Genomic DNA, 24,922 nt, shown 5'->3' with positions numbered 1-24,922 from the left:
TGGTAGAAGGAACAGAAGCAGAAGGACATGCAGAGATCCTAGTCCTCTTGGCAGAATGAGAGAGGAGGTCTTGGGTTGACTACTTCTGCAGTTCACCCGTCACTCGTTCCAAGGTCTCTTGAGGAAACAAGCTGTTAATTTCTAAGGGAGCGAACAGCAGGGAAGAACGCTGAGAGGGAGTGACCCCCTTCGAGGTGAACAAGCACCATAAATTTTGCTTCTTAAGAACTCCAGTAGTAAAAATGGTGGCTAGCTCATGGGCACCATCCCTCACTGCTCGATCCACGCAGCCCAGAACCCCCAACCAATCTGAGGCAAAATTACCCTGAAGTGACGAGCAGTCCTCGATCTTCTTTGCTAAAGCTCCTACAGTCCAATTGAGGAAACTCAGAACCTTGAAGACCTTAAAATTATCCTTCAAAAGATGGTCTAACTCTGACGTTGTAAACATAATCCTGGCAGTAGAGAAGGCTGATCAATGTGTAGCATCTATGAGACTAGAGAAGTCCCCTTGAGAGGAGGCAGAAACTCCCAAAGATGGAGCTTCTCCAGTGGCATACAACAGATACTTCTGTCAATCAGATGAGGAGGCAAACAAAAGACCATTTTACCAACGTCCCTCTTCTCTGACAACCATACATCGATACGTGTGAGAGATTTCCTGGATGAGGAAGAAAGAACCATACGCGGCAACTTTAGTCACTCCTGTCGGCTGTCGCATCATAAATGCCGAACCTGGAAAGGATGGGGTGGCTGGAGAGAAGAAGTCCAGATAGCACGCCAGGAAGAACCATAAAAGAGCCGAATAGTTGAACGTGGGAGTATCGTCACCCACAGGTTCCTCCTCTGAGGAAATCGGGGACATTGGAGGATACGAGGGAACCTGAGTCGCTGCAGCTGGTTTCTGTAACAGGTTCAAAATACTATCCAAACGGCACTGAATAGGAGCTAAAGACAGATCCTCAACCAGAGGAGGACCGGCACTAGATAAATCAGGAACAGAGAGTCCCACCTATGGTGCCGGATGATTACTGGCAGGAGGACAAACATCAACACTGGGTGCTCAGACCCACGGGCCGACCCGACACAACAGGTTCACTAAAATTAACACTCTAACAGACAGTAAAGGATTGGATGTCTGCAACTCAGACACTGGGTGCCCATAGGAAGAGCGCTCGACTGCTGGGCTCTCATATGATGGATGCTTGGACACTTGATGTCCATATGCTGAATGCTCATATAACACACGATCACTCTCAGGGCGCTCGGACACTGGGTGCCCACGAGCTGGAAGCGTAGACAATGGACGCTCATACGAATAGTGCTCGGACACCAGAAGATTGTAAGAATGGTGTTCAGACACTGATCGCTCAAACGACAGGTGTTCGGACACAGGAAAATCACCTCCTGGGTGCTCGGTCACTAAATTCATGGACTCTGGGCGCTCGGACACCTTATGTCTATACACTGGGCTAACTAACACTTTCTTGGAAAACTTTGTGGCACTCGTTGGACACAGAAAGGGAGCGAAAAGCTTGAGGAGTCTCCCAAAAACTACAAGAGAGAAGGGGTCTATGAGCCCCTTCCAATGCTCGCTTACAAGCCAGGGGAGTGTCTTCTTCCAACGAGGTGCCAGACCTTTTCAATGGTCTCGACACTTGAGCAAAGCACTGACTGCACTTTTGAGCTCCATTAGAGTCAGAGTCACTGGAAGATAACACATGCACGTCCAAGTGGATGCCTTTCCAACGGCTATCCTCTGAATCCTGGGATAAGTGGACACCAGGCTCGGATGCGGCAGCAACTACTTGTGGGCTAAACCCCACCGACCTCTCTTGGACTGCCAGTTTGCTTCCTCCCAGGTGAGCAAGGCGAGTTTAGCAGGGATCTTGGTCTAGGAGCATCGGTGGGACGAGTAGCCGCCCCCTCCGTTGACACTGCACTGCACTGACACTGTTAAATCTGTCCATGATCACATGCACTGAGTTCCCAATTTGGGAAACAGTGTTCACAACAAATCAAATTTCTTGTCAACACGTGCTTCTAGGCTGGCAATGGCACTGGGTTCAGAGGAATGAGAGCCAGGGATCGGAGTTACAGGAAAAGTCAGAGGACTTCAGATAAGGGAAAAAGCAGTCACAGGTGTTGCAGGTACAGGTAAATCAGCCACATCAACCCCCACAGACAAAACCTAACTAGCAGGAGCCTTTGCTTCACCCTAGCAGCTTTCCTAAGTGTCACACTGTAACTATTCTAAATATGCATTCAGAGTCTTCAATATCCCCTTATCCCAGTCTTTACATTCATCACAGCAAAGTTCAGGAGAGCAAACTTGCTTCCTGCACGAACTACAAACAGTGTCATTGTCATACTTGGCTAAAGTCAACCTATTCTTACAGCCTTTACTACAGTACCTGATGCTAGAAAGGCTAAAATCTGACATGATTAGTCCAATCAAAAATTGTCAAAATCAGGAAGTCACAAAAAAGAATCCTGAATTAGCTAAGCTAATTAACAGTAGCACGTTACCAAAAAGAACAAAGTACTTCACCAAATGAAGAATAATAGCAACCATCCGGTGAAAAACAACAAATTTAGAGCTGCCAATGACGAAGTGTTCAGTCATTGACAGGCAGAAATGAATTGAGCTCTTTAACTGTGTTGTACCTATCCTTCCCCAATAGTGGGTGGGGCAGTATATCTACACCCCAAACAAAAGAGGGCTACTGCAAATTTTGAATTTTGGGCTGCTGCGTAAAGTAGAAAACAATAGCTATGTAATTATCTGGTAAGTCACGTATATAAAAATACACTACACCGTAGGCAAAACCGACCCTGTTATCAGCCTTGCAAAGATAGTTCATGGTTGGAGATTAGACAGAAGAAACTACCTTGGAAGGAGTCCACAGCTATATAACTATAAATGAATGGGGTCATTTAGTTTAAAACACTCCAAGGACAAGAACAGGAGGTGAGGAGGTATTATCAGTTAACAACTGCAACACATTGATATGGTTATCCTTACTGTTGGGAACTTTACCAACAGAATAAACCATAAGTGGGAGAGAGAGAGAGATGATGTAGCTGATATTGAACAAGAAGTTAGGAAAATCACAGGTAGGAATCCCAGAGGGAATGATCTTTAAGGACACTTAGCCACCATAGGGCAGGAAGGAAAGACAAAATAGTCAGAGCTATAGTGATAGATCCAGGATACTAGCTAGAAATCAGCATAGGAATCCAGGTAACACATCTCAAGGAAGATTTTCAACAGTTACATGTTACAACTGCCAGAAAAGAAGGCATTAAGCAAGTGATTGCCATGGAACAGCTTACTGCCTTTACCATAAGAAAACATGACATAGTGCTCAAAATTGTGGGAATAAGCCTTTTTCTAGACCTAGACATAGATCACAGTCACAAGGTAGAGGTAGAGGTTGTAGTCACCTCCAAAAGCTAGGAGGAATGGATATCAAAATCCTAACAGGCATCAAAACACCCATAAAAGCTTTAATGGGATATGAACCAAGATTCCCATATACATGGCTGAATCAGCCAATACAGCCAAATTACTCTGAAGACATCATGTACATAAGGATTGGTAATTTCAAGGTAATTCATAAACAATTACAGAAGAATCTAGAAGCAGCCCAGAAGATCATGACAGAAAAACATCAAGAAGGACTTTGGGCAAACAAAGATAAGGTTAAAAGAACTAAGGAAGTCAAATACCAGAAATGACTGAAGAATTAGAAGATATTTCAGCAGGAAGAACTAGATGTAATCTATGAAATAGAAAAGTCGCATTTCATTAACTGTAATAGGAACAAACCCATCAATCATACTATTATTCCCTGAATTTGATTTCTTTATTACTAAGTTTACCTTCATTGGTTGACTTGGTGATACAAACTTTTTTTTGTTTAGTTACAATTCTTGCTTTGATTAGTTGGTTTTGTAGCAAAACTTCGGGGTTCAATGCATTAACTTTGAATTTGCTCTTTCTTTGACTAAAAAGGGAAATACTTAGGAACAACAGAATGTAAGTAAAATTTTGAAATGTAATATAATTATAACTAATGACTTTTAAGAGTTAATCTCCTAAAAAGAAGAATAAAGAAGTGGGGTTAAGATGTGTATTAAGTGGTTTTAAGAAAATAAATTTTTTCCATGAATTTAGATTTTACTGAAATAACTAACACACTTATTCTATCCACTTCTTACAACCACTTTAATTGATAAAGGCTTACTGATTATTGTTCCACTAAATATGGAAAGATCTAAAGTATTACTCCTTTCACCACTTCTTTTATTTGTGTTGCCAATCATACTTCAGTGCTGGATAATGGACAGGAAGATACTCATAGTCACACCAAAGAAATCAAAGAAATTTACATAATTACATAACACATTTGTTAACACACAAATAACCAACCAGGATATTCTTCACGACTCTTTCAAGACAGTTCCTGAAAAGAAGGATTACAACCATCATCACTAGCAGTAGCAAAATCAACATATTTACAAAACAAAATTAATTACGATGATACCATCTGATTAGATAAGACTACTAAGTAAAGCCTATGTAACTTGGATAGCAAATTCTATTTTAATGTTTGAATTTTAAGCTTACAGTATGTTTGACCAGTTTATTTAAAGTAGACTGAAGTTATATTTGCATATGAATTTGCTTTTGTATTTCAAGTTATCTTGTATAAGTCATTCCTAATATGCATGTATTAGGACTCCTCGTAGCTATGCTATTTGTTTAGTTTAGTTACAAGCTGCCAGAGTCAGCTGGGCAATTGCCGAGGCTATAATCGTATAGACTATACCTTAACAAATATAAGAAGACACAACAGAATAACAGATAAAAAACAGAGAATGATATTTTCTAGTCTGCAGGTGTCTGTGCAGTTGTAAAGGTGCCAATTATAATAGTGTTTCATATTGTAAATGTGAACAATACTTAATCAGCACCTTTTAGTGAATCCACCAGTAGGTCAAAAAGGTTGCCCGTGAAAGGAGCCATTGTTCGCCACGGGAAATAAATATAGGCATCTCTATGTTGTCAAACAGACTGTAGTTGTTAATAGAATGATTCATAAGGAATCAATGAAGTTTACAGAAGCAGATGTAAGATACTGAAAACACCAAGTTTGTGAGGATGTTCGTTCCGAGACATGGCCAGTGAGCACTCTGGCACCATTAACTCAGTATCAATTCAGCAATTCATCAAACGAAAAGTAGAGAGGCACTGAATGTGAAAATTAATGGGAAAAGAACCCAAAGAGTGAAATGAGGGGAAAAGTGCATAAGACTTTAGCATCACCCTTAAACACTGACGTCATAGCAGACAACCCAGAATCACATATACAGTGAACTCCCCATATTTGTGGGGGTTAGGTACTACAACACCCCGCATATACCAAAAATCTGCGATATACTGGAACTCCTCTAAAAACGCCTATAACTGTGTATTTTAATATTTGTGACTAAAAAATTTTTTATGATAAAAAATTTATTTAGTCCAAAAATAACATGAAAATACAGTGATCAGTGAATACTTTTCAATGAAAACATCTGTGAATTACTGAATTTTCTGCAATTTATTGAAAAATGCGTCACAGAAAAATGCGCAAATAACTGAATCAGCGATTGGTGAACCGCAAATAAACGGGGGTCCACTGTAATGAGAGGGGATGAATCAGAGACAGGGCATCGAGGGAAGGAGTGTAGAGATTTGTGAAGTGATTTTAAGACTCAGTGAAAAATCCTAAGTCCAATTTGTGGACTTTGTGAAATTACCATGAGCCCATCTTAACAGAAAGACTCGGTTACAGCTACCCAAGAAATATAAGGTGGAATACAACAGTAATAAATATAGGGAAAATAAATATAAGGAAAGCTTTCTTAATTTTATCAAGCGTTGTTCCTACTTAAGTGAAAATCCAACAGTGCTAAGGATATAACTTTTCAAGAAGAATACTAGCTACTACTTTAACACATATACAGTACTGCACATGTCAAGGTCAAATAACGTGTCAAACCCACAATGATACCATAAAAATGTTTTAATTGTTGGTTAAATAAATATCTAACTGGTTATGTTTTAAGTAAAAAAAAAAGTACTACTTATCTACCTTTACTAATTTTGCATGATGTGCTTTGGTAGTTTCTGCTAAACTCCTCTGATCATTCAGTGCTTTTGAAACTACACTGAAATTGTTACGCTCTGTCTGAAGAGCAACATTTAATGTATCAATATGCTTGCTTGTTTCCTCAATGCTCTCACTGAAATTCAAAAGAAAAAATTTATAACATGTCGATGAAAAAAATCATAACTGACACTAAAGTAATGAATACTGTACAGCTAAATACTATTCAGAAAATTATGTTACTAATGAAATTCATAAACTTGGTAGCTACCAGTAGCCTTGGAAGTGATTATTTTGTAAAATCCCCTAAATATAAAATATTACAGCTTCTCATGTACTTTATGAAGAAACAGAAAATAAAATACAAAAATCACATTAGGAAAATAAAAAAAAAATTATGTAAGCACTTCCCCCCCAACTCCACAAACACACACAAGAGCTGAGGCATTATATCAGGAACCTGCCATAAGACATTACACATTATTATATTTATGACTACAGTTCTACCTCAATTTCCTTATACAGTACAGCTTAGTAAAAAGTATATAGTAAATGCACAATGGTAAAAAAGTTAAAATTGAGGAGAAAATAACAGTTATCATCACATGACCATTATATAATTCAAACCATAATACAAAAGCTAATTCATTTTCATGACTGGACACACTGAATATATACATATACAGTAAACCCCTGTATTCACATGGGAAGCGTTCCAGACACCCCTGCAAATACTATAGTTAAAATCCACGAATACTTGCTAACCCCCCCCCCCCCGCCCCTAAAAAGCTTACAACTGCCTATCTTGAAAGTTCAAATACCAAATGTGTACCTAAAATATCATCCTATACCAAATATACCTTTAATTATTACCCTATTACAGTACTGTATTAATCTTTGAAATTATATTATTCATATTTCAAAGTCATCTTAAACATTAGTACCCCTAAAAATATATACATACGTACTTCTAACGCTTCCAGCCAAATCTCATTAAGATATCAAAAGATTGAAATCCATGAGCAACTGAGGGCAACACTTCTTCCCCTCTGACCATTATGTCAAACTGTCAAGTACATTGACATTTACCATCCCCCTTCCTTTCTCAAGTCGAGGATAAAAAGACTGGGAATCGCTATTTGTTTGTTTAAAATGTTAAAAATTTACTACAAAAAAGCATGGAAAATATTACATCATATATATTATTATTATTATTATTATGATTATTATTATTTAATCTTATTAATATTTGAAAATTAGTACTTATAGGTAGATCACTTATTTATCATACAAAAGAAACATACATGTTGGAATAATTCTCTCATCCAAATGAGAGAGAGAGAGAGAGAGAGAGAGAGAGAGAGAGAGAGAGAGAGAGAGAGAGAGAGAGAGAGAGAGAGAGAGTATTTAATGTTATTATTTAATCTTATTAAATTAACATTAATATTTGAAAATTAGTACGTACTGTAAATCATTACAGGCAGTCCCCATTTATCGGTGATCCAGTTTTTCGGTGCCTGTCTAGCAACAAAAATCGGTGATTTTCGGTGCCGATAAGCAACGACTTCCAATTATCGGTGCCGATTATTGCGTACTGGCGCCAATACATACCTAACAGAGGCACCGATAACCGAAAATCGCCAATTTTTGGTTATTGCCATGCCATCAGAACGGAACCCCCGCCAATAACCGGGGACTGTCTGTATTTAATCATAAAATGTACCCTCCAAAAATGCTAATACTATCATCCTGAAACACTTATATATCATTTTAATATAATTTCAATAGTACTTTAATATAATTTTAATATTTCAATAGTATCAATTCTGAGCATCTATCTTTGCTTTAATGAGGTCTGGGTCCATCCAGAATGGAGGGGAGAAAACCACTTTCTCTCTCTTTCTTTGAGTTATGTATTATTTAATCTTAGAGCATTATTATTATAATTATTATTATTATTATTATTATTATTATTATTATTATTTGGGTATAGGCCCTCTTTCAAACATGTTTTGTTGAATATGATGGCAGCCTTGGTTGCATTAATCTTGTAGATTATTCGGTCAACTCTTCTAATTATTCTTTTTTCTTCTTCACTAACAGAATTAAGTAAAATGCCAAAGTTCATTGCAGGGTTTACCGTATTAAAATATCGTGCCGAAGGTAATGGAAATTGAGGTGTCCAAACAGTGTAGGGTCAGTTAGTGCTTGGGATCGTGGGTATCATGGCTATGTTTCGAAGGCCTTCTCCTTCTTCAGGTGGAGCTGTTGAATCCAGGGCTGGCACGCGAGTAAGTCAGCGGTCAGCGGCCGCTAAGCTACGGCCCGCTTTTGATTGGTCGAGAGTGTTGATTTTTGATTGGCCAACGGAGCGCTGACGTCACTGGGCATGGTCTTCTCCCATTGGTTGGCGGTTTCTCGGCCTTAATCTCAGAGCGTAGTGGTTGCTCTGTGATGCCCTATGGTTTGTTATTAGACGCGCCCTGTGGTGGAGTGCATTTATAGCTCTTATTAGTGTCATCCTCTGTCAAGGGGTTCTCAGGAGGGTCTCGTTCGTTGCTGCTGTTCTCAACATCTTGCTGGGATATTCTGATAGTTATGTTGTCAGGGGACGCTGTGATAGGGCGTCGTGTCGCTGTCGGAAGCAGATATGTTTCTTGTGTAATGTTGATGGTAAGTTTTTCTGCTCCTATATGCAGTGCCTCTAGTATCCGTAGTCTTCGGTGGTCAGGGGCTTGATCTATTACTTCAAGGCAACTGATAATATCACTACGCCAGACATGAAGGTTGTGAGCGTCTCTAGCATGGTTGAAAATGGCCCCCATGGATAGGAACCAAGCCAAAGACGCATGGTGGTCATTCCGATGTAGGTCGCAGGACATCCTCGTGAAGGGCATTTGTACCGGTACACCACGTTGGTCTTCTTCAGTGGTTCCTGTCGAGGGGCAGGGTTATTCTTCATAATAAGACTGCTCGTCTTCTTGCTGGCATAGTAAATAATCAATTGTACATTTGTCGGTCAAAGACGTTCCTTTAATGGTGTTTTTCAGGCTTTTTCATCGCTCTTTATACCGCTCAGAACCCATCTGGAATAATTTAATATTTCAAAGGCAGGGTTCTGCTGGCGTACCAATTTCTCCAAACCTTTTTACTATGTCTTGATGTCTCGGTTTTATGTCCGCTGTTAACCAATACTAAGACGCGTCGAAGCCTTTCGCATGCTTTTAGCAAAAAAATTTTTTTTTACAATCGGACTGCCTTAGAATAAGGAACAGGGATGCATGTATTCACTGAGAGAGAAGGGACCGCCGTATTAGATTCATTAATGCATGCCTTTCAGGATAGGTAGTTAGGAAATAACCAGTGGTAACCATTCTTTGCTTCGAGGAATAGTGCGAAAGAAATTCTTCTGTGCTAAATTTTACTTTGCATTTTGGATTAGCGAATTATTTAGGCATGAATAAATTCCCACGTGGAACAAGATGAAGTCAGCTTGCATTGCTGAAATACTTCTCTTAGTTTAGCTAAAAACTCGAATTAGGTGCTAGGAGCGAAATTTGAACTCCTCTTCTAGGGAAAATTATGGGGTCATTTTTACTGTTATCCCCTCGTCCCAGACTGTCTATAAATAGACGGGTTCATTCACACAGAATCTAAAAATAACTCCAGTGAGGGTCAGACGACCTTCACCCCCCGCCCCCCTGCCCGCGTGTGTACCCTCTTTTTCATTCATTCCCGAGTAGTTTGTTTACCCTCTTTTTCATTCATTCCCGAGTAGTTTGTTGTCCCTATTCGAAGCCACTCTCAAAAAAAAATTTTTTTTTAGGGTTTTATCCCGTTAGTAATTTCTAAGTCCTAAGGGACAAATCGTATTTTCAAGTCCTGCGGGCAAACCAAACAAAATTCTACGTTGCACGAGGCGAGAATTTCTCAACTAAATTCCAAGTCCTAAGAGACTCCTAAAAAAAATTCTACATCACAAGAAGTGAAATTTCTAATTCCTATGGGAAAACCAAATTCCAAGTCCTAAGAGACTCCTAAAAAAAATTCTACGTCGCGAGAGGCGAGAATTTCTAATTCCTAAGGGAAAACCAAGTTCCAAGTCCTAAGAAGCTCTTAAAAAATTCTACGTCGCAAGAGGCGAGAATTTCTAATTCCTGCGGGACACCCAAAATCAAGTCCTTTTGAGATATTATATTAGTCATTCTACTGATCGTTAAAACAACGCCTTAATTTCACACTACAGCCGGCCAAGTCCGAGCGTGACATAAAATCCAGTTACGTCTTCCGAGACATATTAAACTTTAACAAAGTCTCCTCAGACTTATTGATCAACTGTCTTATTCAGACAGATCCATTCTCCTGCAGTCTGAACAACTGAGTGTTTCAGATTCCTGCAATTGAGTCTTTTCAGACAACCTGAGTCTTCTCAGACATATTTGATTCGCTAGAGAGTCCAGTCCATATAACCATTATTTCAAGATGGCTAATACCAAAGCCCAACAAAACGAGGACTTCAAATTCTACATGTCCGCTGGAAAGGACATGGGACTATCAGGACAAGCTCTGAGAGACTGGGTTCAAGAGAGAGTGGATGATGCCAAGGCCGAAAGAGAGGTGGAACGTCAAGAGTGAGAAAAAGAGCGAATCGCCCAAAGAGAAATCAGAAGAGCTAGAACAGCAGGAGCGAGAAAAGGAGAGAATCGCCCAGGAGAAAGAATGAATTGCCCAAGAAAAACAGGATGAGAGAGAATGGGAAGAATGAGAAAAAGAACGAATAGACCAAGAGAAGCGGGAGGATAAGGATAGAGAGGAGCGAGAGCGACAGCGCGCCCATGAGTTCCAGATGTTAAGAGCGACAGAATGCCCCTTCCCCTCCTGCGACGGGAATGAGTGCCCTCAGCCAAGCTCACTCGTTCATGCCAAATTGGACAGATTCCGAACCAGAAGTATGGCTTGAAAGGGCCGAATGAGTCATGGAGTGCTGCAACCTCTCCCCTGCGGAACTCTTCCTTGTTCTCACCAAATTCCTGGGAGGGAAGGCACTCGTTGCTTACCACACCCTTTCGGCAGAGGATAGGGGAAACTGGGAAACCGTACGCCAAGCAGTTACGAAGGTGTACGAGATTACCCCCGAGCGGTGGAGGAGACGTTGGAGAGAACAGCCAAGAGAAGCAGGCCAGACTTGGTCCGACTGGGCGTACCATTCGGAGCGGGCGTTAGCCAAATGGCTCGAGTCTGAAGGAGCCACGAGTGCTGCCGAGGCACTCAAAAATTTAAATTTGAGCATTTCCTGCGCTACGCCCCTCCTGCCCTCGCCACTCATGTGGTGGAAAAAGCCCCAGCAACACTCACCGAGTGTTGCCAGAAGCAGACATGTGGGAGACTCACCACCCTCAGGAAGGATTCATGGGGCGGAAGATAAATCCCCCGCCCCTCCTCAGAGGATCAAATTCCCGTAACTTGCCCTTATTGCAAAAAGACAGGGCACTCAACTGAGCAGTGCCGAAACAAGAAAGCAGCGCCTCTTTCTCCCGGAAAACCACCCAATAACTCGCCTGCACCCTCCACAGGGGCAGCTCGGAAAGACTTTAGCCAGACCTTTCGCACGGCGTGCAAGGTTTATGGCCATTCTCCCGCATGGGCGAAATGCCCGAACAATAATAAATCAAATACTCCCGCTGTCGCACATTCCAAGTCATTGGGCCCTCCCGCCGAAGGCCCCATATATGTGGCCCCTCCACGAGGCAGCCACCCCGTGCGCCGAGTCACGGCATTTAATGACTCAGGTGCGCAAATCTCCCTCATACGAAGGGACAGAGTTCCCTATGGAGCCACCGTCAATAGATGAAAACTCGTCACGATTGAGGGAGTAAATCAAAAATCAATTTAAAATGATGCTCCCTATGGTCCCATTGAGAGTCACAAGACCTCATCAGTCAAAAATTAGCAATCTTGCAGTAACAAGCCATCTCCCTGGAGGCTATGACATCATCCTGGGACAGGACTTTCAGTCCCCACAGAAATCGCAACAATCCAGTGGTCCACATTCCCCAACTCATTCCTCGGGTGCAAGTAATCCTCCCCTGCTTCTTCCTCAGTCAAGACTGGCGCCCCCTGGGTACCAGGAGGACGTGCAGTCCCTACCAGTGCCACCTGAGTACGATGTACTGTGGCCCCCTCGATCGGTTCGATCAATTCCAGTGCCCGGCCCTGCCTCAGTGCCAGCGCCAGGGCACAAATCAGGTCTCCCTCCCGGAGATGCCAAATTCCTGCCAGTGCCACTTGCATGCACGAGCAGTGCCAAGCTCCATCCATCCTGATCGACGAGCACAAGAAACCTCCGATGGTGCCTGACTCTGCCTTGGTGCCAGCGCCAGAGCACAACCCCAATCTCCATTCAAGGGATTCAACTCAGGACCCCCTCTCTTCTCCCGGCCTGGCACCGCTACCAGTGTCGGTAAGAGAGACGGTTCCCCTCGACCACAGCAGAAGTTCTCCTAAAGGTGCGGCCTCGCAACCCGTGCCTGAGCTGGTCATTGATACCTGCGAGTAGTCCTCGCCCTTGCCGACCGTTACTGCTTTCTCGCTGCCCGCCGCAGATACCCTTGCGGTCAGGATTCTGCCATATCTCACTTGGCCAATGAACTACATGAGCTGAGATGGATCATGGTAGAGCTAGCACGGAAAACTCCTGCGTCAGCTGTCGCAGCAGTTAGCCCAGGTGGCACTCCATGCCACCCTCCGGTCTCGGGCCCTCCGCTTCCCCGGCCAAGGATGACTGTCCCAGTAGGAAAGGTTCGCGGCGGAATTACCACTGGCCTGGGAGTTTCCAGATAGTTTACAAAGAGCTCTAGAGCTCCCCTGGCACCTGTGCCACCATTTCATCTTTCGAAGGTCATGGCACCTCTAATCCAGAAGAGGATGTCAAGGCCCTCCACTATCTTCTTCCATTCCTCTGGAACTTCTATCCCTTATCCTCCTCTATTAATCTTTTCCTTAAATTATCACCACAAGAGGCAATTAAATATGGGATACCATTCCCCTCAAAATGTATAAATCATTGAGAATAACAGAGTGGGATGTGGCACGCCCTTGCGCCCCTACCTTGGCACAGGGCATGTGTGTCAGCTCTTCCTGAAAGAGTCATGCCCTTCGGGTTCCCTTTTCCAGCCCTGGGGCTGAGGAGATAGTCCGGGCCGTAATTTATAGGCGAAGGACGATAAATTCCCGCATAACACAATAAATACCTCACTCTATTACCCTTGGTTTTTCTGCCAACATCATTTACTCATTTATTTATTTTTCTGTTTTAATGAATTGCGAGTCATAAACTCCTGCCCTTGTGATTTTAAATGCCCCTTCATAAAATCCGAGAGACGTGTTCTGCCTTTCGTATGCGGTCACGTTTTCATTCGTAACATTCTGTTAATTTTTCCTTTTGTTATTTTTTTTTCTCTCTTTCCTTCTAAGAATTCTGTTTTGTTCCAGACCCCTCGTCTTTTGTCTGCTCATCCCGTCACGACATTGAGCGAGTATCTATTTATAGCCTGTACTCGAGTTATGGGCAGTAGATGCATAAAATTAGCGTGGTTTAAAGTTATCGAATTAAAACTCGCGAATACTCTCGCTCGCCCACCACTGTCACAATCTTCAGAGTGAGGGTCAGCCATCAGCTGTCGAGTTGGCGAATTATGTATCGTCATTACAATATCACGTAAAGGGGATGTCATTTACTAAAATAAACGCTGTTTTATCATTTACACAGCCTCCTCAAGGCATATTGTACTAACCGCATGCCTTGTTGATTTAGAATTAAGGAACTTATATGTAAATTAATTCTTAAATTTTGTCTCCTGCCTCAAAATTATCTCGTCCTCGTAATCTCAAAGTAACGTATACCGTAAATTTGAAGAAATTAATGGGCCATGTTAAAGTAGTTTAGTATTAATGTGTTGGAAGTATTTTCCATTTCTTGCTGGGAGAAGAGTAAAGTAAACTAGCTGTGCTGACTTCTTGGATATGAACATACAAGCCCGAATGAAGGCTCATATGTTATCTTCCATGGGGTGCTATTATAACCTACAAGAAGTCGTGCACAGTGCTCCTCCCCTCCCCACCTAATTTACCCTCTGTTTATTGAGAACCGCATGGCCGATCGTATTTGACCTAGAAATCAGAGCACGGTTATCAACATTCCGATCTGTCCTTCTTTTACCTGGAACAGATATTGAGATGACACGGATAAAAAAGGGCAAATAGAGGAGACTTACTGCCACTCCCTTTAAGAAGCTTAGCCCAACTAAGCTTCTTAAAACGGCCTTTCTTAAGGCAAATTAAACTGCCTGAATTGTCTTACCTCCGCAGGAAACCTGGGAAGAGGCCACCGAATCATTGAACACCTGGCCAGTGACACCATTTGCACACGGCCTTTACCCCTGGCCGCGTGCCTTAAAAGGAAGAGAAGGAGTTAAGAAGCAGTTAGTTGTGGGAGGAGAAGCCATGCAGTAACAGTCGTAGGGGGGCAGCCATACACGCAGGCAAGCAGTACATTTGCTGAGACCATTCATTTCCCCGTCCGACTCCAGACTCCAGTCATCCTCGAGGGACAGTGTACATCGTCGGTGATCGCCCCTTGTCCTTCTTCGTCAGAGACCCACTTCCCCTAAGGTAAAGTGCGAGTGAAGACTTTTCAGTCACGACAGTTTGCCCTTTAGAAGGTTTGGAGTACCAGCATTTCACTCCTGTCCTTGTGCCAGTTTATCCAGTGCCATTTCCAATGTCCTGTGTTCGAGTGTAAAGTGGTCATTCATTCCTCGAGCCTTTGGCACCCTCAGTGCAAACTCGAGACTTATTCTGTGTTAAATTGTTCCTTTACTGGCGTGTAATGTGTAAATCTCTCTTGCAGAGGGACCTATTCGCAGTGGACTCATCTTGGCCTGTGCCTTGCCTTTAATCAAGACTCCAGTAGAAGGATCTTCAGGTGTTGCAAGCCCTTTATCAATTTACTTATCCATTTTCCCTTTAAATGCTTTCTTTTGTAAATATAATTCCTTAATTTACCCCAAGTGTTTACGTAACATTTCTTATGAAGTAGAGCCTTCAGCTCCTAAATTATCCCCTTTTTCTTATATTTTTTACGATTTCCCTTTACGCAAGTCAGAACTCCAAGGCCAATTAAAAAAGTTTCCATTGCTGGCCTGTAAAATACCACTAACTTGGGAAATACATAAAATATATATATATATATATATATATATATATAAAATATATATATATATATATATAGTATATATATATATATATATATATATATATATATATATATATATATATATATATATATATATATATATATATATATATATATATATATATATATATATATATATATATATATATATATATATATATATATATATATATATATATATATATATATATATATATATATAGCTACAGTACTACTACTAACACTACTACAGTAACCATTCTTAACTAAATACTCACCATGTAAACTGTGACACTAGGCATCCCTTTTACACGTTAATCAAATATTAGACCAAAAAACCTTTATTGCTGCACTGATGGGTGTTACTTCTTCCCTCATCCGCACTTTATAAAACATAACTTTTTTGTCTTGACAAAGTATTTGAAATCTTATTAAAGAAGCCCAAGTTTCAACTTTACCTATGACTAAATTAAGGATTCATTGAGGTGTCACAAACTGGATGCTGTTTAAATACAGCAAAGTCATCCATGTGGACATTATTTTTTACCCTATTTGGTAACTGCCGTCATTAAGAATGTTATCTTGAGGAACCCTTTTTTTGTTTGTGTGTACTGTATTGGAATGTACACTCGGCAAGGAAAGTGAGGATAGTTTTCATTAGATTTCGTTCAACGAATTTTAATTTTTTTCTTACAGAAAACACATAATCTCAGTAAATTTACCCTAGAATATGAAAATACGATGCATATTATATCATATATGTTAAATCTGCCAAACAAAAACGTTCAGATACTTAAAAACACCATGGTTTTGCGAAGTAATCAGAATTTTTCAGATGACTTCATTCATAGAGATCTAAAAGATATTGTGTGGATATCTCGGTGTAGTACTGTTTATCAGAAAGGCAATATTTACTCGTTTTCCATTACAAACAGGCTTATTGTTGCATCATCATACGAGGTAATGATAATTTCTTTAATTTTTACACATTCATATTTGAATTTCACGGTATTAAAAGTCAGCTGGAATTAATGGCAATAAATGTTGTGACAGCTAGGGTAGGTTGACCAAATCTATTTAAATCTGCAAGAGCATTTTCTATGATGTGAGGAGCACAGAGCGAGAACTTCGGCGGGAAAACACAAGCAACTGGATGTTTCTTGACGTTGCCATAGTTTCTCTCTCTCTCTCCATTGCTAAAACATCCTATACAAATATAGTATCACTCAATCTCTAAAAGAAAAAATCATGAAATGAGTAGTTCTACATATAGGCCTAGGCTTACACAAAAGCAGTTCTCTCTCTCTCTCTCTCTCTCATCATAACATTGCATTTGTTCCTTTATTGTTCCCCACGTTTTTCGTTGGACATTGCTCAAATTTAACTTTTGATTTCATTATGGAAGATCGCGTTTCTGATTATGCAAGCATTCCGTTCATTGTGGTGTCATAAATTCATTTGTGTAAGGTTACTTGGTGGGTTATGTCAAAAAATGTTTATTTTGCTCAGAACTGTCGCTGCAAATTACATCTTGAACAAATACTGTAAAGCTTACTACTGCATTTAAGTATCAGTGATTTCAGAACTGTAGAATATGATTGAAAGTTATAGGAGGTCAAGCAAAAACAAATACAATAAGACTGAAGCTCCTCCCCTTTCTAAAGTTGCCAGTTGTCGCATTATTGAGCAATATATGTCCGAAGATTTAAAAAAACTGTATCCTCACTTTCCTAGCCGAGTGTACAATCAGTGAAGCAGTTTATCTGAATATTGGCAAGAGTTTATGGAAATCACTGTTATATGGTGTTTGAGAATTGACTACAGTATCTCCATGGAACATCAAATCCCTTTTAAAAATTCAAATGCCTTTGAATTTTGACAAAAACAGCTGTCATTACCTGTCAATGTTCAAATATACTTTTTAATATTCAATCAATTTACTGTTCATCAGTTATTCTGAGATCCACACTGATGGAATGATATAATGTTAGACCCTTAGAATTTTTAACATAAGACAATAGTCCGGCACTGACCATTTTCTTTTCATGAACTATGCATAATCAGGTCTATAGATATTACCTTTGCTCAGGTCTTTTTCAGACACAAATACCAGGATAATAATGGCATTGCCTCATTCTTTTGGAAATAAGTTTCTTACCTAAAAGTGCTTGTGGGGATGTCATAAGTACAATTCTTTCTTGGGCTGAGTGACTTCATGTAGAGAGAGTTATTTTTGCCTTATCTGTAGCAATTTTTTGTTGTTGTAATATGTCATTAAAAGTTTCAACATTCACTGTAAATAATTATATATAACACCTAATTTCATGGAAGAGCTAATTTAATCTATTATTATTATTATCAGTGTGGATACTGTTTCAAAAGTTCCTACAATACTTGTGATTTCAAATGTTTTGTGAAATTATGTTTGTCTTGTCTCCATGCCCTTGCAAATCTTTAAACTTTTCATAATCTGCCATATTTGCCAAATAGGGGCACCTCTGGAAATAACCAAAACATATTGCCACCAAAATATGATTTTTCCTTTTTAAATTTAACTTTTTAAATCTGTAGATAACCTATTGCATGCCTATAACCAAAACATACTACCTCCAAAATAAGATTCTTCCTTTTAAAATTATTTTTAAAATATGAAAATTTTGGAAGTAATTTGTAATTTTCCTAACATACAAACCTGAGGTCTTACCTTCAGTGCAAGCTGAAGCAGGCTATTCTACACAACAAGGTTGTTCGGTAGTAGAACTACCGGCGAGAGGGGTAAGGGGTACCCTCATCACCTCCTTTCACTGAGTTGTGCAACCGCTTGCCTAACAGCCCAGGTATCAGAATGGTTGGGGGGGGGGCAGTGTATGTAAGACCTCAGGTCTGTATGTTACGAAAAATACAATTACTTCCAAAATTTGTCATTTATTCCTACATGAATACAAACCATCAGTCTTTACATAGGAACACTCACTGATTGGTGGGAGGTTCTGAGTAAGGCTCATAATCAACTGCAGGTTCGCCTTACCTAGGACTTTTCCTGGTCATGCAATGTCGAGCAAAGGAAGTAGTCCCATAGCATTATTCCGGCAAAGGCTTGGAAGAACACTATATCGGAGGCAATGAAGCTAAAAATAAGCAACGGGTTAGTTTTATTGCCAGTCCCTCTCTCCCCTTGCTAGAGACAGGGTAGGACTTGCTTCTATTAGATCATAGCAATGGAAAAGATAGATGGACTTATTACTCACCTGCATCTGTGTCTGTCCAGCACATGAATGGCTTGAAAACCTAACCTCTGCCCGCCAAAAGAGGAGAGGTTACGAGAAAGGGAAAGGAAGGAGGCCAGTCACACACTCGCTTTCACTTCTACAACCGTACATCTTAAACCAGATGCTACCTGTCCTGCTAGGGGAAGTAGATGAACTACACAACTTGTTGGGCAGTCACCACAGGACCCAAGGAAAAGGTGTCCAAGGACCTATGGGCAATGTCCCTCAAGTAAAAGGTGAATGTCGTCTGGCACAACCACACTCCTGCTCTCAGCACCTAATGTACCGACTGGTTCTTCTTGAATGCGAGGGACGGAGCGATGCCCCTGACTTCGTGAGCTCTGGGCCAATATGTACCTGAATCCTCTTTGTTTGACATTGAGTAAGCCCACTTGATAGTCTCACGAAGCCAGAAAGAGATTGTGCTCTTAGACAGCTCTTTCTTGGTCTTGCCAGTGCTAACAAAAGGTCTTCAACACCCAGGCCTGAGCTGTTGAGTCCTTTTAAGGTAACACCGCAGCACTCTAACTGGTAGCATCTCATCTGGTTCATTATCTACAAAGTCCTCTAGGGAGGGGATCAAGAAGGGCTCAAATCTGATGTCAGAAACTGCTAGATTCTGAGTCTTTGTGACCAATTCTGGGACAAATTCGAACGAAACAAATCCCCATCCCCTTGAGTGCTTAACATTATAAGAAAGACCATGGAGTTTGCCTACTCTGTTTGCCAATTCCAGGACAGAAATACAGTCCTGAGGGTTAGATCCCTGTCTGACGATTCTTGTAGAGGCTCATAAGGTGCATGAGTCAGGCTTTGCCAAGAAAAGCATCTCTCTGTTTCAGCAATTAAAGGCTAAAGAGCCGCCCTGGGCCTAGTCCTACATCTAAAGGACATAGATCTCTATTCATCATGGGAGATCTCCAAGCTGATGAGAAGCTTTGAAAAGTCTTGCCCTCCCAGGGAACACAGGCCCCCTGACTGGGATCTCGTCACATCCCACTCAGGGGACCTGAGTTCCCTGGAGGGGCAAGACTTTTCAAAGCTTCTCATCAGCATGGAGATCTCCCATGATGAAGAGAGATCTATGTCCTTTAGACACAGGACTAGGCCCAGGCCGGCTCTTTAGCCCTTAATTGCTGAAACAGAGAGATGCTTTTCTCGGCGAAGGAAGACGAGAAAGTACACTGCCTGCTAAATAGTAGCTCCGACCGGAGAGAAACCCCTTCCACAACACCAACCACAGAAGGTGGCCCATTTCCCCTGATAGATGTCTGGGGAGGATTTCCGAAGATATCTAGACATCTCTGACACTGCTCGGTGAGAAAAGCCTCTCTATTGCAGAAGATGCTGGACAGTCTCCACCCCTGAAGGGATAGGGACTCTACGGACTAAAGGAACCTCTCTACATGGGGTTGGCAAAGGAGGCTGTGCCAGGGAGGAATTTCTCTGAGTGCCTCGGATAGCAGAGCTAGCAGGCCCAGGTATCATTCAGCATGTGGCCATTTGGGAGCCACCAGGGTCATTCTGAGATTCGTGATCTCAGATGATCATTACCCTGTTGATCATCTGATGAATAAGAAGGAAAGGTGGAAAAATGTATGTGTCGAGATTGTCCCAAAGGTGCTGAAAGGCATCCTCCGCTGCAGCCTAAGGGTTCAGGATGACGGAGCAAACACCAGCAACTTCCAGTTGTGCCGAGTTGTGAGGAGGTCTCTCACTGGACGTTCCCAAAGGTCAAACAATCTCTCCATGATGTCTGGGTGTAGGGACCATTCTGTCTCTATCACCTGACCCTGACAGCTGAGTTTGTCTGCCACTACATTCCTCTTGCCTGGGATGTATCTGGCTGACAACCCCACTGAGTGTGCTACTGCCCACTCATGAACTTGCACCATCAACTGATGAAGCTGAAGAGACAACTAGTCCCCCTTGCTTGTTGACGTATGCCACTACCGTAGTAGTCGCTCATCAGTTCCACATGGTGCCACATATCTTGATCCTGGAATTCTTGGAGAGCCAGAGAGGCTGCCTTAAGCTTCAGTTATGTTGATGTGAAAGTGCTTGTCATTCTGATTCCACACCCTCGAGGTTAGTAAAACTTCTCCAGGTTTGTGCCCCATCCCTCCCTCGAAGCATCCGAAAACAGAAGCATCTCTCGAGGGGGAGTGTCACGCTGAACTCCTATTAAGAGGTTCCTGTCACCTAGCCACCCCTATTACGAGGTTCCTGTCGTCTAGCCACCAGCCTAAGTCCTGTCTCACTTTTCCCGAGAGAAGCATGGGAAGGGATGGCAGGTCCCTTGATTGAGAACAGAACTCCTTCATTCTCCACTAGAGGGAATGAAGGTGAAGCCGCCCATGAGGGACCACCTTCTCCAAGCACAACAGGTGACCGAGAACGACTTCCCACATCTAAGCTGGTTGTTCTTGCTTGGGTATGAGGTCTGACTTCTCAAGATTTATCACAATGCCTAGGCTGCAACAAAACTCGAGAAGGCAATCTCTGTCCTGGAGCAACTTCGAACAAGAGACAAAGTGCCTTGAATTGGTACACTGTCCCATTGAGGATAAAGCAGAGGTAATTGTGGGAGGACTGATGGTTGGGTATCTGGAAATACGCATCCTGCGGATCCACCATAAGCATAAAGCCAGACTCCCTGATGGCCACGAGCACTGTTCGTGCTGTTTCCATCTTGAACTGAGTCTGGCGAACAAATTGGTTCAGGGCAGATAGATCTATGACATGTCTCCATCCCCTGACACTTTCTCTAAGAGAAAGATCCTGCTGTAAAAGCCCGGAGACAGATCTGTCATGACTTCCACAGTTCCCTTCTTCTGCACTACCTTTATCTTGTCCCGGAGAATGAGGTCCTTTGGTAAGCCGGGAACGTATGTCTATACAGGCAGTCTCTGGTTAACAGGGGGGCTCGGTTAACAGCGATTCGGTTTTATGGGGCTTGTCTAGCGATAAAAATCGGCAATTTTCGGCGCTGAAAATCGCCGATTTCCACTTATCGGTGCCAGTACATACCTAACAGAGGCGCCGATAACCGAAAATCAGCGCTTTTCGGCACCGATAACCCTCGAAAATCACCAAAAAAGCCCCAAAATCGCCGATTTTCAGTTATCATCTCACTCTCAGAAACGGAACACCGCCGATAACTGGGGACTGCCTGTAGTTGGACTGGAAGGTTGGTGAGAGGTGGAGAAAACTTGAAGGGAGGTAAATAGCCCACCTGAAGGACATTCACTACCAAGGTTTCTGCTCCATGTCGCTGCTGTGTTGCCCAATGGGTCGACAGGCAACCCCCACCAATGGCAGCATGTGGAGAGGAACGATGACCCTAGTGTCCTCCTCCCTTCTTCTTCCCCCTATCCCTCTACCTGGCTGGACAGAGGACCAAAAGGGATGCTGGGTTGCGCCCTTCCTGACAGGGGCAGAGAAAGGCTGGGTATTCCTACAAAGGAATTAGGATTCTGGGGTTTCCTAGGACCTGTAGAGGGAGGGCCAGCCTGACCTGAAGGCTGGCGCACAAAGGCCTGGAGGTCTTTGCCACTGCAAAGTGGATGAGACAGTCATTGTCATCCACTCTCCAACGATCCAACGCGGCGTCCACTTGCTCCCTGTCAAAGTGAGAAGTGGAACGCAGCAACGGTCCATGCCTCAAGGTCAAGACCGCTTCGGGACCAACAAACTTGGGACATGGGAGAGAACTGCATCTCTCCTTTCAAAAGTCAAGTTTGCCCACATGTTGGCTGTCTGGTGGGCTAGGTAGGTGACAGTCCTACCTCAAGACAGGAACAAGGTAGGTGATAGTCCTACTTTCAGACAGGAACAGTCTGTTCAGGTTAGCCATTTCTTTGTTGGTAGTGCAACAAAGAGGAAGTGATAACCTTGGCTACTCCAACGACAGACCCAGACCGAGACGAACTAAGTCCAGGTCAACCTGTGCTGTCGGAATTGTAGGGCTTGTAGAATTTCTTCTGACGAGGGAGAGGTGGAGGAAGCAGCATGAATGAATGGCTGGCCCAAAGTGAGTTCCTCCCAGACATGAGAGAACTCACCTGACCCAGGACTGAGTAGTCAAGTTTCAACCATGGCAGCTTGATCGAAGGTGAGGATTCCTTGCGGGCTCTGACAAGTGCTTCGAGGCTCAAAGGAACGACCTCATCAGCAGCCAAAGTCTCTTCCCTGAGATTGGTGTACCGATGAATCGGACCTCTGCAGCTCAGGGGTGTCTGCATCCTTGGGGAGAGGTCCTTCCAGCCCTTCCAATTCACGGTCCTCCCGAGCTGCTCTCTCTGCAGGTGAGAGACCCTCCTCAGAACCCCCATGTCCCCTCTCTGACACCAGAGCATATGTCTGTTCCAGCCCTAAGACAGAACCAGGGGTGTGAGAAGGACTGTGATGGAAGGCCAAATCCCGATCGCCAACCAGAGTCCTGTCTGTCCCACGGCTCCTGGTATGCCCCCAGGAGGTAGGAGGGACAGCATCCTTTGTGGACCTGCCAGAGGCTGAAGTCTCAGCAGGAGAGGAAGGCTGTGAATGACCGTCAACGCACAGTGATGATCAATGCATGGGTCTGGGAGAGCTCCCGTCACACGAAGGTGAATGGGGGTTGCCCCTGCGAGAGCACACACGCTCCTGCAAATGTGCACAGAAGCTATCTCAAGGAGAGTAGACCTGCTCACATGAGTGGGAGCTGCTGGACTCTTCTTCGAGACTGAGGCCTCTAAGCGCAAAGAACAGAGAACAGGGGATCTCCTCTATGCTCTGTCGGGCATGCAGACTACAGTCGGCATCACTGTCATGGGACCCAGTCCTCCGATCAGCCAAGGAGCAGCTCGTGGAAGCCATGTATCAGATCGGTGGAGTTCTGGGGGTGGAGGCAGTGCCTGTAAGCTGCACACCCACACTCTCTCTCTAGGGCACGTCCCAGTCCGTGGACTGTGAACGCTTACTGTAGCCATGTGGGTCCGTTGGAACCTGGGTGGAAGAACCTTCAGCAGCATGGGTCAAGGAGACCTGTGTATGCAGATCACCCAGGGCACAGGAGCGTGCCATAAACGACGTTGCTAGATGGGGATGAGCCTCCAGGCTGAAAACTTTGGAGCCCAGCACAGCAGAAGGTTCTTTACCAGACATGGGAGACATCTGCTGTCTGTTATTGGTGTCTTGAGTGTCGGTGTATGTGGGGGATCGTAGAGATCCCGGTGCTTCCGTAGAAGAAGACATTCCGTGAGAGGGCCAACAAGCCTTCCTAAAGTCAAGAGCAACTGCCTTTTTCTTCCTCGGATCTGTCCACATACTGGAACCATAGAAGGGGAAGGGGAGAAGACGATGGCAAGTGGAGAAGAAGATACTGACAATAACGACGAAGGAGAACAGGGGCTCTTCTTCGACGTCCTCTGCAGTCACGCTTGTACCTCTTCAGCAATTCATCTAGGAGAAGATCCTTGGCATTGGGAGACTTCAGAGGGCATGTCGACATTGATGGAACAGGATGACTAACCGAAGGCGTTGTGACTGTAGTCGTGGTGACCTTGGATCCTGTAACTGAAACCGTAGTTCTAGTTACTGACGCAGTAGAGACAGGAGGCAGACTGAAGGCACCAAAGTGTGCAATCAAGCCCTGCACCAATGGCTCCCTGGGAAGACCTAGTGAGGGCCAGAGGTTCATAAGCTCTTGAAATGTCTTCCCAATCTCTCCCAGACCTGTAAAAGATGGGTTAGCAGGGACTGCCTCCCTTTGCCCAGGGGAAGAATGCTCTCCCCAGCAAAAGGAGGAAGTCCTTGAGAGATCGTGATCGGCCTCCACCCTCCCATGCAAACCACTCATTGCTGAAGCAACAGGGGAACACGGGGAAGTGACCTCTCCCCTAGCAGAGGTAGCAGCCATGGGGAGTCGCATGGGAAGAGACAAGGAGCTACCTGGTGTCCTCCGAGGAGAATACCACTCCAAGGATGGGCAGGCAGCCCTCCTGGCTTTTCTCTTTCCAGTAAACTGCATCCACTGCTCCAGGGACCAAACATGACTCTCAGAACAAGGATCAGTCATGGAGCACACACGTTTGCGACATTTCAAGTAAGTTCTTGGGTTTGCATGTTTCAAAAGAAAAAGCCAAGAATATAAGCACAGATATCACAATATACACAAAGCACAACAAAACAGGGAAAAACCAGGATGAAGCACAGAGAGAACAGCCAGCGAACATTCGGGCAGAGGAAGGCGTAGTAATGCGTCCGCTCTGAATGAAGGCTAT

The 24,922-nt window shown here is 43.1% G+C and overlaps 1 protein-coding gene across 1 annotated transcript in view; it reads right to left on the bottom strand.

Moving 5' to 3' along the window:
- The window catches only part of LOC136836305 (golgin subfamily A member 4-like), a 520,799-nt gene that overhangs the window by 128,259 nt on the left and 367,618 nt on the right, over window positions 1-24,922 (bottom strand). The window contains exon 39 of the mRNA XM_067100429.1: window positions 6,144-6,294. Within this exon, the coding sequence (XP_066956530.1) occupies window positions 6,144-6,294 (151 nt within the window). The remainder of the gene's footprint in view (window positions 1-6,143; window positions 6,295-24,922) is intronic.

This window comes from Macrobrachium rosenbergii, chromosome 4, assembly GCF_040412425.1.
Source record: "Macrobrachium rosenbergii isolate ZJJX-2024 chromosome 4, ASM4041242v1, whole genome shotgun sequence".
NCBI classification, from domain to species: Eukaryota; Metazoa; Arthropoda; class Malacostraca; order Decapoda; family Palaemonidae; genus Macrobrachium; species Macrobrachium rosenbergii.
Note: the sequence above shows the minus strand (reverse complement) of the source record. Positions and strands in the feature narration are given on the sequence as shown.